The sequence below is a fragment of the Archocentrus centrarchus genome, chromosome 19, assembly GCF_007364275.1.
Source record: "Archocentrus centrarchus isolate MPI-CPG fArcCen1 chromosome 19, fArcCen1, whole genome shotgun sequence".
Taxonomy (NCBI): domain Eukaryota; kingdom Metazoa; phylum Chordata; class Actinopteri; order Cichliformes; family Cichlidae; genus Archocentrus; species Archocentrus centrarchus.
The window spans coordinates 19,159,314-19,173,576 of NC_044364.1; the positions used below are offsets into that span (position 1 = coordinate 19,159,314).

The 14,263-nt window shown below is 42.1% G+C and overlaps 1 protein-coding gene across 1 annotated transcript; it reads left to right on the plus strand.

The window, feature by feature from the left end:
* The first annotated feature begins 4,777 nt into the window (after positions 1 to 4,777).
* Positions 4,778 to 12,518, plus strand: ush1gb (Usher syndrome 1Gb (autosomal recessive)). Its single transcript, XM_030755552.1, has 3 exons — positions 4,778 to 5,046; positions 10,192 to 10,639; positions 10,851 to 12,518. The coding sequence occupies exons 1-3, from the start codon at positions 4,883 to 4,885 to the stop codon at positions 11,670 to 11,672; spliced, it is 1,434 nt and encodes a 477-aa protein (XP_030611412.1). The 5' UTR covers positions 4,778 to 4,882; the 3' UTR covers positions 11,673 to 12,518.
* Positions 12,519 to 14,263: the final 1,745 nt, after the last annotated feature.

Sequence of the window (14,263 nt, forward strand, 5' to 3'; positions counted from 1 at the left end):
ATTGACACAGATATTTAGATTTTTTTTTTTAATTATTTTAATTTGATTTCAATGTCCTAGAAATTGTATTTCTACCAAACCATGTTTTACTCAGCAAATATGTAAATACATGATTCCTGTGAGGAATCATGTATTTACATATTTGATGCCAGTGAACTTATCAGTTTTTGGTTTAAAGAGCCCCCCCCAACAATCAGAAGATCCCCTGTGAGCGAACGCTTGGCGACAGTGGCGAGGAAAAACTCCCTTTAAAAGGAAGAAACCTCGAGCAGAACCAGGCTCAGGGAGGGGCAGCCATCTGCTGCGACCGGTTGGGGGGCGTGATGGAAAAGAGGGATGGTGTTTTAACCTACCACTGATAAGTTCAATGACATATTTAGTTCTGTATAAATGTGATGTTTAGGGCATGCTGTTGGTGAATGCTGTGGCCAATTAGGTGAAGCAGCCTGTGGTGCGTTGAAGAGATGGGAGAGGGGAAAATGAAGGAGATGGAGGAAAGGTGGAGGAAGAACAGCCTATTTTTCTCCAGGTTGAGCCGGAGAAGCAGCAGAACCCCAGTTGAAAAAAGAAAAATGCTTTCTCTTCTTTTTCTGGCGGTATTCCTCTAATGCTTTGTTTTGGAGGATGAGTCTTTGGACCTCACTGAAGATTTGTGTATTCTCTTCTTCCAGTTTGGTACATCTTTTCTGGAGTTCCAAGTTTTGGTGCTTGTGTTTTGTCTCTTCATGCACTTCTTTCAAGTCTTGAAGCTTCTGCAGAGCTTCATCAAGCTTTTTCTGCAAAATTTCATTTTTTTCCTCGCTTTTTTCAAACAGGCCTGCCATGTCATCAGCTAAAGCTTCCACCTGTTTTTTCTCCTCAGCTATGCCCTTTAATTCTTGGAGACTCTTTTGCAATTTTTTGTTTCCTACCAACAGGCCTGTGATATGCTGCTGAGATCTCTTGAGCAGAATTTCCAAACCTTCATTCAAGACCTTGTAGTCAGGCTTGTACTGCAGATCACTACCTTGTTGGTCCTGCTGGGAAATTTCTCCAGGGTGTTTCATTTGGGCCTCCAGCTCTCTGGTCTTCTCCTCCAGCCTGTGTTTTGTCTCTTCATGCATTTCTTTCAAGTCCTGAAGCTTCTGCTGGGTCTCTTCATGCTTCGCTTTCATGTCTTGAAGCTCACACTCCATCTCCCTGTGTTTGGCTTCCTGTTGTTGCTTCTCTTTTATCATTTTTTGATTTATCTGCAGAGCTTCGTCAAGCTTTTTCTGCAAAATTTCATTTTTTTCCTCGCTTTTTTCAAACAGGTCTGCCATGTCATCAGCTAAAGCTTCCACCTGTTTTTTCTCCTCAGCTATGCCCTTTAATTCTTGGAGACTCTTTTTCAATTTTTGGTTTTCTACCAACAGGGCTGTGATATGCTGCTGAGATGTTTTAACCAGAATTTCCAAACCTTCATTTAAGACCTTGTAGTCAGGCTTGTACTGCAGATCACTACCTTGTTGGTCCTGCTGGGAAATTTCTCCAGGGTGTTTAATTTGGGCCTCCAGCTCTCTGGTCTTGTCTTCCAGCTTACTTTTATCCTCCTGCATTTTTTTAATTATATTGTGCAGGTCTTGGTTTTCCTTCTTCGTGCAATCTAATGCCCTTCTGAAGAATTCATTGTCAGCATAATCACTTTGCCTTGGGTGCTGAGACATGTTGTGATCGTGGTACATTGTTTCCAAATGTGTTGAAGCTGATGGTGAACGTTTGAACGCTGCGAAAATTGAACCTGCGAGCAAATTGTGTCAGCTGTGTAAATGCTTCTTTTTTATAAGTTCGAGGTTCGAAAAAAGCGCCTGTGGTCTTTTGATCTGATGAAATAGAATGACGTCAAGGCAAAGAAGACGTTGAATCGTGCCGCAAAGGGGGCGTGCCCAAATGAAGCCTGTGCGGAAGCACGTATCGGGTTTCAGAATATCACGTGACAAAAGCCGAAGGAGGCCCCGTGTTCTTCTCTGCAATCACGTGACTGACTCATTGTGTGATTCGAGTTGCTGAAAAAGACGTGGGAAATAGAGGAAGTGTTCTGGGTGATCTGAGGTCAGTCTGATCCATTGTTACAGCAGCATAATCAGAAGCACCTGGATCCTTTAGAACTTCAGTTTGAGTGCACCCCTGCCATCATCAGTGGCACCAGGATTCACCATGGCAACGGTGAAATAAAGAGCAGCGCCGCTATTTGAATCCGATGGATGGAGGTGCGCACGTGTCAGTGTGGAGCATGATGAGTGACTTTATTCATCTTGACCCACGCTGTCATCATCATAGACAGAATAAAAGTTTGTTATAAAAATTTCTGACTGCTGTCGTCATTTACACAACTTGAATTTCTATCAGATGAAGCTAAATCCTGATTTTACATTTATTAATTACTAATTATTGAGCTGCAGCCTGACGGACAAAATGCAGGAGGCAGAAAGTGAAGATAAAAATGCGGAGTATGTGCTGTTTATGACAGTTCATTTTATGGCCATTTAATTGTTTATTCAGTATGGAATCTATTGCTGGAATAGCAGCCTCGCTTTATAATTTTTTTTTTTTTTAATGGAGCATTTCATTTCATTATACCGTTACTGGATAAAAATGAGATTTACAGAAAAAAACTACGTTTCCAGTTTAACCGAATCAGATCTAAGGTCAGCTTCACATATGCACAGCTGTTAAATACAGAAAATGCCGACTAGAGAAACAATTTCCCCTCATCGCATTGGCGCCCCCCTGTGCGGCGCCTCTATGCATTGCATATAGTGCATACCCACTTTTTGCGCCACTGATTAGAAGTCAAACAGGTGTAGCAGCCTGTGATCCACGAGGAACAGGTAAGCAGACATCAGGGTTATTATAGTTAACGAAAACGAACAAAATACCGAAACCTGAAATTGAAACATTTTCGTTAACTGAAATAAATGAAAATCATATTTAAAAGGAAAAAACTAACTAAAACTGTATTGTGAGTTTATAAAACTAACTGAAATTTATAGATAAGCAGGACATGAAGAAGACGTCCTGTTTTCAGCGATGGGGAGATGGGCTCACCTGTGTCGAATTATCCATGACCTGACAGAACGCCCAGGAGCACGTGCTTCTGCGTGACCTTACAAAGTTAATCCACAGTCCTGTGCTGCCATCTACTGACGCGTGTGTGGAGCAACATTGGATGATTTCTGTGCTTGAAATAATTCCTTGTGTTTGATAATTAAAATGCACGTTAGGAGTAATTCATACATAAATATAATGGCACACTGGTAAACATCTATAAAAAAACATAATTTTCAGACAACTCATGACTGAAGAAAACTGAAAGAGACTGACTGCACCACCATTCACTAAACTTGTGTTAGACAGTGTGATCATTGTGACATTAAACATTTTATGTTTTCTTTGTTCTGCTGTGAATAAAATACGAGTTTATTAAATTTACAAATCAACTCTGTTGTTATGTTTTTCACAGCAGTCCAACGTTTTCAGACCTGGGTTTGGATTATAGAGGGTGATCGCATGAAAGCTTTCCGGTGTCTTTTTCTGTGGCTGCAGAGCTGAATCAGTCTGCTAGAGAATTAAGTGGTGCAGAAGGTGGTCAGGAGTATCCATGATGGGTGACAGTTTGTTCAGTGCCTTCCTCTCCACCGCAGCTTCAGCAGTGCAGCCAATCACAGAGCCGGCTTTCCTGATCAGTTTTTTTTCCAGTGTGTTTGTGTCACCAGGGGCCTATTCCAAGAAGCAGGTTTTGCTAATAACTCAGAGTTTGTTCCTAAAATGAGGGAAACTCGCGTTTTCAGTTCCAGAAAGAGAGCTAACTCCAACTCTGAGTCAGTCACCTGGGTGACAGACTCTGTGAACCTAACCTGCTCGCTGGCAGGTTTTATCCAACAACTCTGAGTGTCTCTCTGACTCCTCCCCTCCTGCGGCACCTGAGCCACCTGTCCGACACTGCGATTCGTTTCTTCAATCATAAAGACGCTGCAAAGCTTCAGAGGAGCGAATTCAGCCTCTGTTTTGATCATTCACTTAAGTCTGTTGTGTATGTGGGTGCCTGCATACGTGTACTCCTCCACTACATCACATTGAAGGGTTCACTGCTTTATAATTTTGTCAAATACACACTATAGCCGATTTGTATCTGCGGTTATCAGAAAGAAGTCATCTGGACACAACCAAGATAGAGTATTATTAATTTTCTGACCTACATTATCTGACCTACAGTGCTCTGGAAACAGAGAATTCTGTCTTTTTTGCTTTGTTATACTTAGAAAAATGTCAAAATGCATAGTGGGATTAATACAGAAGTAAAGACTGGCAAGGATTACTACAGAATAGATAAAGTAGGCCAAATCAAGCAATCACTTTGCAAGTGAATCTGTGATGAATTAGTGTGGTCTGAAGCGGCATTCATTGACGGGATAAAACGGTTTTTGGCCTCTCAGAAGCTGGAGTTCAAAATGCGACTGGCTGGCAAATCCGGGTTTTCACCAACTTTTATGGTGTTCTGACCTGTTACATCTTTACCAGACAGGCTGAAAAGAGCTCTATGGCCGTGGCATAGAGCAGTGCGCGCAAAAGGAAACTCTCGCGTGCGCAGTGGCAGCTGTTGTACTTGTACCACATCTGTGGGGTAATCATTTTCCCGTAGACTTCAGTTCAGAAGGGGGTGTGCCTGACGTCGTCTCGGCCCCGCCCCCTGCTTGACAACCAGCACGCTTTGTGTCCGTCTCCCAGCAACCGGCCAGTACGCCGCTCTATGCCGCTGCAGGCCGTCCGGACACCCCACCGTCCTGGAGTGACAGTTACGTCCACACCCGGGCCCTTCCGGGGCTTCCATGGAACCCGACTGGGAGTGAGCCGAGGTGTCGCCATGAACGACCGGTACCACCGGGCGGCCCGGGACGGCTTCCTGGACGTGCTGAAGGAAGCCACACGGAAGGACCTGAACGCCCCGGACGAGGATGGGATGACACCGACCTTATGGGCCGCTTACCACGGCAATCTGGAGGCGCTCCGGCTCATCGTGGGCAGAGGGTGAGTCCAGAACGATCACTCTGCTTTTTATGTAGAGGGGGAGATTCAGCCTGGGTGTCCTCGCCTCTTTGGACAGTTTTATGAAGTTGTCGGAGTGGAAACTAATAATTGGATAGTTACAAATTTATGGAGAAATTATGGGGGAGAAATGATACTTAGGATTTTTATATCTTTAATAAAAGTCATTCTATCATAGAATATTGTATTTTATTTTTTCTTGTCTGTTTTTATCTACTTCATGTCTATGAATTGATTATCTATCTATCTATCTATCTATCTATCTATCTATCTATCTATCTATCTATCTATCTATCTATCTATCTATCTATCTGTAATAGCTGAGCTGTTTTCAGTCTCATTGTCTCATTGTGGTCATTAAGCATCTTACTCAAGGCTTCTGCAGCAGTAAAATTTTGCTGCTCTTGGTCTGTTAGCCATAGTTCACTGCAAAACATCCCAATATAGTGATTAAAAGTGAAAAATTACAATAAAGTCCTGTAGAAAATATCAAAAGTTGAAGTAATGCCAAATCCGTGGTAGAAAATATTTTTGTACTAAAAATATCACAACAGCTATTATAGCAAGAAAATTGTGTGCACATTTGACAAGACAGCAAATTAGACAGTATTTGGAAACATTATCTTATCCAGTGTGAAATCCCGGCACATTTCTGCCTTTTTCAGAGTCAGTGACCGTAGGTTCAGTAAATGCACAGCAGTGCTGTATAGAGAGTGTAGCATTGTAATCAGCTGTTATTTTCTGTTATTCTGCATAAACTGCAGTTAGTTTCTTTATAATTTACAGAAACATGTAATTGTGTAGTAATTTTTCTTTTTTGTTCCTGCTCAAATTAACTGAGAAATATGAGGGCCCCAGCCCCCATCACTAATCTAATCAGCACTTCAAGTGATGGAGGGCTTTACATTTAAACAGCATAATTACAGAGAAAGGTCACTTGTGTGTGCTGATGTGTGTGATAGCCATATATTTAATCTCACAGAGGCTTGGGCTCATCCATTACACAGCAGAGCGTGTTCAGGTGCAGGTGTTAATGCTCTGAATCTGATTCAGCTACAATACACAAGTCATTACTATACAGATCAGTTACTAAAACTGACCAGAAGTTTGGAGAGAACTGAAACCATCACTCCTCAGGTGAGATAAGTTAGAGGGAGACATCAGAGCGCACTCTGTGGAAGTTTTAGGGCCCAGACCGAGCAGTGTGTTCGCTGCTGGCTCTCTAAGAGGGAGCAGATTAACAGCAGGGTGTAGTGCAGTGTGTCATGCAGCTGGCAGCTTTATAAAGCGTGCAGTGAAGTGCTGCGAAGTACTGCAAAGGTCAGAGTGATGGATCGAGTGGATGTGAAGCAGAGAAAGAAAGCTGAGCGGCAGAGCAGGCACCAAAGCAAACGGTACACTAAAAACAGCAAGAGGGTAAGATCATAAATCTGCACTCATCAACCCCAGCATGGAAATAGAAGTTTTTAGATTTTATTTAGATACTTAAAACATTTCTTCTTATTACCAAAAGGCATAATTGTGTATATTTACATGCATAAGTTGTTAATGGTGCAATTTAAAATTAAAGCTACAACACAATAACATATTCCGCTGATGTTTTTAAACTGTGCTAACACAATATAATTTGATTTCAGACACTGAAGAATATAATTTTTCATTCACTTTAAAAAAAAAAAAGTGAGCTTTAATTTGAAATATTATCTTGATACAAGCAGCTTACAGAAGAGCTGTACTGAAAAGTGGGCAAAATTCAAAAAACAAAAAGGACTCAAGTTAACTGATGCAAACATGTCTGTACAGTATTGACAGGACCAGAGTTTGGGCCATTAAAGCTAAAGTTGTATTTAAATCTGGATGGATTTTTTTTCTTTTTCATATTTGTCACATTTAAAATTTTCAGATCATCAAACAAATTTTAATATTAGACAAAGATTATTTCATTTATTAAGCTATCCAAACCTACCTGGCTCTGTCTGAAAAAGTAATTCCCCACCACCCCCTTTGTTAAATTATGAATTAACTCTGATTAACTACGTTTTTCATCATCCACCCCAAAGCCTGATTACTGTCAAACCTCTTGAATCAAGGAATCATTTAAATACAACCTGTCTGACAAAGTGAAGCAGGCAAAAAGCAGTGCATCATACCAGTCACTGACATCTATCAGTCTGCAAGGGTTACAGAGATATTTCTAAGGCTATGAAACTTGGAGAAAACGTGGAGAAAACTTGGAACAGTGGGGAACCTTCCCAGGAGTGGCTGGCTACCAAAATTACTCCAAGAGCGCATCAACTATTCCTCCAGGAGGTCACAGAAGAACCCAGAACAACATCTAAAGAACTGCAGGCCTCACTGGGCTTGGTTAAGGTCAGAGTTCATGATTCAGCAATCAGAAAGGGACTGGGAAAAATGGCATCCATGGGAGAGCTCCAAGGAGAAAACCACTGCTGATCAGCAAGAACACAAAGGCTCATCTCACATCTGCCAATAAACATCTGGAGGATCTCCAAGACTTCGGGGAAAATATTCTGTGGACTGACGAGACAGAAGCTGAACTTTCTGGAAGGTTCCCTTTACATCTGCATAAACTAACACAGCATTTCATAAAAAGAACATCAGACATGGTGGTGGTAGTGTGATGGTCTGGGGCTGCTTTGCTGCTTCAGGGCGACCTGCTGTAATTGATGGAACCATGAATTCTGCTCTCTACCAGAAAATCCTGAAGGAGGACATCCGCCCATCAGTTCGTGCCCTGAAGCTCACTTATGCAGCAGGACAAATGGCTCAAAAACAAAAAAAAAATTTAAGTGGCCGAGTTGAGATTCATTGGTATGACCTTCCAAATCCTCCAATGTGGCCGAATTCAAACAATCCTGCAAAGAAGAGTGGGTCAAAGTTCCTCCACAAGGATGAGAAAAGACTCACTGCCAGTTAGCACAAACACCTGACTGCAGTTCTTGCTGCCAAGGGTGGCACACCCAGTTGTTAGGATTAGGGGGCAATGACTTCTCCACACAGGGCTGGTAGGTTTGGATTGTTTTTCCCTTAATAAATGAAATCATCATTTAAAAACTGCATTTTATATGTACTCTCGTTATCTTTGTCTAATATCAAAATTGGTTTGATGATCTGAAACATGTACAGTGGTATGCAAAAGTTTGGGCACCCCTGATAATTTTCATGATTTTCCTTTATAAATCATGGGTTGTTTGGATCAGCAATTTCAGTTAAATATATCATATAGCAGATGAACACAGTGATATTTGAGAAGTGAAATGAAGTTTATAGGATTTACAGAAAGTGTGCAGTAATTATTTAAACAAAATCAGAGTATGATTGTCATGTCATATCTGTAAAATGGGACAGTTATCCTTCAGCTGCCAGGATTACTGCTAATGTGTCAGAGCACTGATACCAAATGAGGAGACAGAACACATTATATTATTATGTGCCGGGAAAGGCCGAACTCTTCCTCCAGCCGGGGATATTCTGGTTCAGGCAGCACCTTGATTCTTGTCTTTTCAGCCATTCTGCTGTAGGTTTGCTGCTGTGCTTTGGTTTGTCTGGTTGCATGACCCTTTTTAGGCCAAGCATTAGCTGTCAGACAGGAGGCCTCACATTTGACTCTAGAATACTTTGGTATACAGAAGAGTTCATGGTCGACTCAGTGGCTGCCCCAGATCATCAGTCCTCCACCACCACGCTTGCTTTGTAGTAAGTTTGTAGAGCAGAATTGTTTCATGCCATCCTTATGAGAACAAAAGAAATCAAAATCTTCTCAGATGTGAGAAACACAAGAAACTACTTGGTACTTGTGAACGCTCCCTGAACGCACCAATAAAGTAGCGATGCGTGTTTGTAATGCTGACTTTGGGGTGCAGAGAGGCAACAACTGTAACTGTCCAGGCAAGAAAGTTAACAATGCAAAGAATTTACACCCAGATATACATAAATATGTTGTTTATATGTAAAGAAATGTGAAGTGGGTATTTGGTCATCTGTTCACAATAATTTATTTACCAAATTAGATGACAACCAAATGTATTTTGATTAACAATGCAAAGACACATGCATAATGCACAACGTTTCTTGCTTTAAAAGAGACCAGACACGTCCGACTAAACCTCTGTTCTACACGGAAACATCCAGTTGTGACTGGGGCGATAACGTCATGTTTCGGCCGTGTTTGCCGGGCTTTTTCTAGTAAACTCTGACTCACTGCTTCAGAGAATCGAGTTACTTAAGTGTGATTCTTCCTCTGTGTTTCTACAGTGATGGATTTCTCAATCTCATTATGCGAGCTGTTAATTGGTCTTTCAGCAGACAGGGAAATAAACACCCACATGGTTTGTCTCTGAAATGTCATTTCAAATTCACACTCTGTGTGTCGGGGGCAGCACCGCAGACACAGACTGAAATCAGGGTCGGTGCCAATGCGGGTGCTGACCCTGTTGTGGTGTGTGGTGTCTGGGTGTGGGAGATAAATAATGCAGAGTCACCTCTGTCATGTTTTCACCTGCTGTGTTTCAATTATTGATCAGGACTCGTCCATGTGGGAGGAGGGAAAACAGGAAGAGGAGAGTTTACTGCAGATTAACGCAGGTCATCACTGTAGCAGCTGCAGGAGGTGGTGTTGCTGTTGGCCTGCATTAAGGGTTGTGCTTTACAGATGCTTCACTATTATTTATATGAGTGGTATTTTCCAGTGAAATACTGGAAGAGCTAAAGAACTAATATGGTGGAGGCCTCCAGCTGATATTACTACAGAATGACAAGGTTGGAAAAAGACTGCAGATTCATTTGTAATTTTCTTCCTTTTTTAAACATGAACATTGTGGCTTTACCTATTTTCTGTCATGTATATACGCTGTTATACTGGTGGATACTTGTATAAAAATGGCCTAGAATTCAAATAATGAAGTCCTCTAACCACTCGGGTTCATCCAGTGCTTTTTTACTCATGTCATAGAGAGAGGATATCCCTAATATGGTCATCTTTGGTGGAAATACATGGAACCTGTTCTAGATTGGGCACCAACACAAAATTGTAAAAGACTAGAAGCTATCTAAGTAAGTCAGCTCTGTGTGTAAATACAACATGGTTTCTCCTCTGTTGTTTTCCAGAGGTGACCCGGACAAATGTGACATCTGGGGGAACACGCCGCTCCACCTGGCAGCTGCCAATGGCCACCACAATTGCCTGCACTTCCTGGTGGCTTTCGGTGCCAATGTGTGGTGTCTTGACAACGATTACCACACGCCACTGGACATGGCTGCCACCAAAGGCCACATGGACTGCGTTCGCTACCTGGACTCCATCGCCGCCAAGCAAATAACCATCAACCCAAAGCTGGTCAGCAAGCTCAAGGACCGGGCGTTCCGCGCCGCAGAGCGCCGGATCAAAGAGTGCACGAAGCTCCAGAAGAAGCACCATGAACGCATGGAGAGGAGGTTCATGAAGGAGTCGGTGGCTTTAGACAACCTGGATGCTATTAGCTTTTCTAGCTACACCAGCAGCAGCACGCTTAGCCGCAAGTTCAACACTGTCACCTCCAACATGCCATACTCACAGGTGCTTGCCTATTATCTTCAATCTGAACACAAACGTAATCAAAGCCCTGCTTTAGTATTAGTTTCTGCTTTACTTTAGTTTTGAGTTAACAGGGAACATTTATTATAGATCAACAAATGTCCTTTGACACAGTTGAGTTGTGACACAGTAATTATTTACATTGTCTAAAAGACACTTGGGTGATTCATGATTTCTGATTTGTTACTTTCAGGCCACCCTGCATTCAACAGCCAAGGGCAAGGCTAAGATACAGAAGAAGCTCGAGAAAAAGAAGCAGGTTGATGGTACGTTTAAGATCTACGAGGATGGGAGGAAAAGCGTGCGCTCACTGTCTGGCCTGCAGCTCAGCAATGACGTCATGTTCCTCAAACAGGGCACCTACGCCAACCCCAGAGAACGGTCACGGCTCAACATCCGTGATATGTTCCCCCGTGACAGTGATGATGATGCTGACACCGTCTCCCGTGCCATGAGTGACCCGGGCCTCCATGAGGCTGCTTATTCGGAGATCAGCGCAGACTCTGGGCGTGACTCACTGTTCACTCGGCCCGGGCTTGGAACCATGGTTTTCAGGAGGAACTACATGAGTCGAGGCATGTTTGGGATTGGCGCACGGGATGAAGAGAGTGTTGCAGGGAGTGAACCTTTGGGGAGAGCACCTAACGTCCGACTGCGAGGAAATCTGCCTCGACGTTCTCCCAGTTTTGATGAGGACAGTATTGGCAGCGCCTTGAGTCTGCAAGAAAGAAACATGCAGGAGCTTCCCTGGGAGGAGACTGACATCGGGCTGGATGATGACATGGAGCCAGACAACAGTCCTCTGGAGACTTTCCTGGCCTCTCAGAGCCTCAGTGAGTTCATGCCCATCTTCAGGAGGGAGAAGATTGACTTGGAGGCTCTACTGCTATGCTCAGATGCGGACCTCACCAGCATCCACATCCCTCTAGGACCCAGGAAAAAACTGCTGGATGCCTGTAATAGACGTTTGGATACTCTAGATGAACCAGAGGCCATTGAAGACACTGAGCTTTGAAGCTCAGTATTGTCCATATCTTGTCTTAGATGAGGACCACTGCTCTGTAAAAAGAAATATCTAATGTTTCACTCAATAGTAAAAAAAAAAAGCCCATCTTTATCAGTTTTTAATAAGAGCAGTTCTATAAGTTGTGGAATTTCTCTTCATATTTTCACCCCAGAAAAACCTGAGCAGAAATTCACTCAACATTGAATCAGGCCAAACTGCATTTTTATTACTGAACAGCACCATCTAGTGGTGATTTATTATAGCAATATAATTTAAATCTAGGGACCATTGAGAAATGTTAGTAGGATTACACATGTAACTGAGTACAGTTGTACATGATGTGGTTTTCCTTAATTATTTATCTAATTAAACTTATAGTAAGAAGTTATATATGGAAATAATGCTGGTAATTTTCCCCCTGTACACTCAGTGGACTTCAGACATTTTTGAGTAGTTCAAATTTCATGTGAAAGTTCTGCCACACAGACAAATATATGGGCACAAAGTCTCAGCTGAGCCTCACTATGACTATAACACCTTTATGTATTAGCAAATGTACCTAAACCTCAACCCTAATATATACATTTTTTTTATTATCGTACAGTTTTCTTACATATATTTGTTATTTTACCCTGCGGCACATGCACAGTGGTGACTGAACAGTATGTTTGTGATGGATGAAAATAGCCGCAGATAGACAAACAGTGTCGCAACAGTAAAACAATGAGGTGTCAGAGTGAGGTTATGTGAGTGTTAGATAACACCGCTATCTCAGGTTACTCCGGGAGCTATTTGGTTTCAGGTCTGCTGCGGGCTGCACAAGAGTACGACTGTGCATGAATGTACATTTTTATGTTGGCAAAAAAACTTTTTGTAATGATGAATTCTTAAACATTGTCATCTTTTATTAAAATAAAGGGAATATTGTTACTTCTTTGTGTGTGAATTTATTCAAGGTTAATGACCAAGGTGGGCTGAAAACTTGGACAGATTATTATGCAGCAGTTTATCATTTTTAAGTAGTATGGCATATCCCTGTGGTTGTGTTTTTGTCTCTTTTTCCATCACTGTTCAGTCAGTTTGTCTGTTTTGTATCTTTATGGGATGTCTTTGTAGTTCTTCTTTGTCTCTTTGTGGTTCCTTTGTCTTTCTTCATTGTAAATTTGTGTCTTTTGAAGCTGTTTGGCATTTCTTTGTGTTCAGTTTAGCTTCCCTTGTCTTGTTTGTTAGATTCAGTTTAGCAGTTCTCCCCAGCTGTCTCCACTCTTCCTGATTACCTTGTGTGTGTATTTAAGCTCTCAGTTTTCCTCCATCCTTCGTTGTGTTCTTCCCTCACTTTCTTGTTCTGTGGTTTCCTGTTTGTCTTTGAGTTTTCTGGCTCCATTCCAGCCTTATTTTCTATTTTTGTAAGACTTCAGCATTTCTGAGGTTAAGTCCTGCATTAGGGTCCTCTCCTGCCTGCCGTACAGCTGTTACTTGACAATTTGTCTTTTATGTCTAGTTATCATCTGTTTGGAGATGTCTTTTTATAGCTAGTTTTGTCTTTTTTTGGGGGGGGGGGGTGTCTTTGTGGACCCTTATCTGACAGTTTATTACTTTCACTCACCTGTTTATAGCCAGTTTTTCTGCATCTTTTGTTGCTGCTAGCAGGCTCTTTGTAGCCATTTCATGCACTTTCTAGTCATCGTACTTTGGTGCAGTGATTCTGTTACTTTTTGGATGTTTTCCACTTGTGTATGTTTACATTTTTTAAAATTATTTGACTGGCTTTTGTTTAAAAAAAAACATTTATGGTTTTTAGTCTGCTTATCTGCAGGTGTCTCCCTAGGTATTTTCTCTCTGTAGATTTCTTTGATAGCTCCTTGGCATCTCTTTGTCCTGCGTTCTGTCCCTGCATCTGCCTCTTTGTTTTCATTTTGTCGTTCCCCATTTTCACCTGTTTGTGGTCATTTTCTGTCTTTTTCTCACTTTCTTCTAGTTTGTACCTTTTGTACTTGTAACTACAGCTGCAGTTTAACTCACCTCACAACTTGAAATTTTAGGAACTAATTAAACACGCCACAGACCAATAAAATAAACCAGAGAAATGCTATATTTTGCATCCCTGTTCAGTGCTTTGTGTCTGTACTTATAATATGTGTCGTCCTCTGGTGCGAAGGCTGACTCCAGTAAGTGCATCAGTAAAGCACCAGGCTGAGGCTGTGAGTGGAGCCACAGACAGCCTGGTGCTCTTATGTTCCCTTTGCTGCTGTTTAAAAAATACTTGCGCTGTTTCTTTTAAAGAGTGTGGCTTCAAGCCGAGAACTGTGGCCTCTCTCCAGAGAAAAGCAGCAGTGATACCAGATACACACACACACACACACACACACACACACACACAAGTCATCTGCTCTCACCTGCGCAGCACTTGAACACACACCAACTAGCCACACAAATTCTTGCACATCAGCATCTTTCCATTTAAGTCTGACACCCCCCCCCCACTGTGGAGAAACAACTGAACAGCCTCTGTTAATCACCCCTCCTTTCTCCCTCTGCTTTCCCAGGACATTTGCCAAGGTGGAGGGAGGGGAGGAGGAAGAGGAGCTCACACAGAGAGA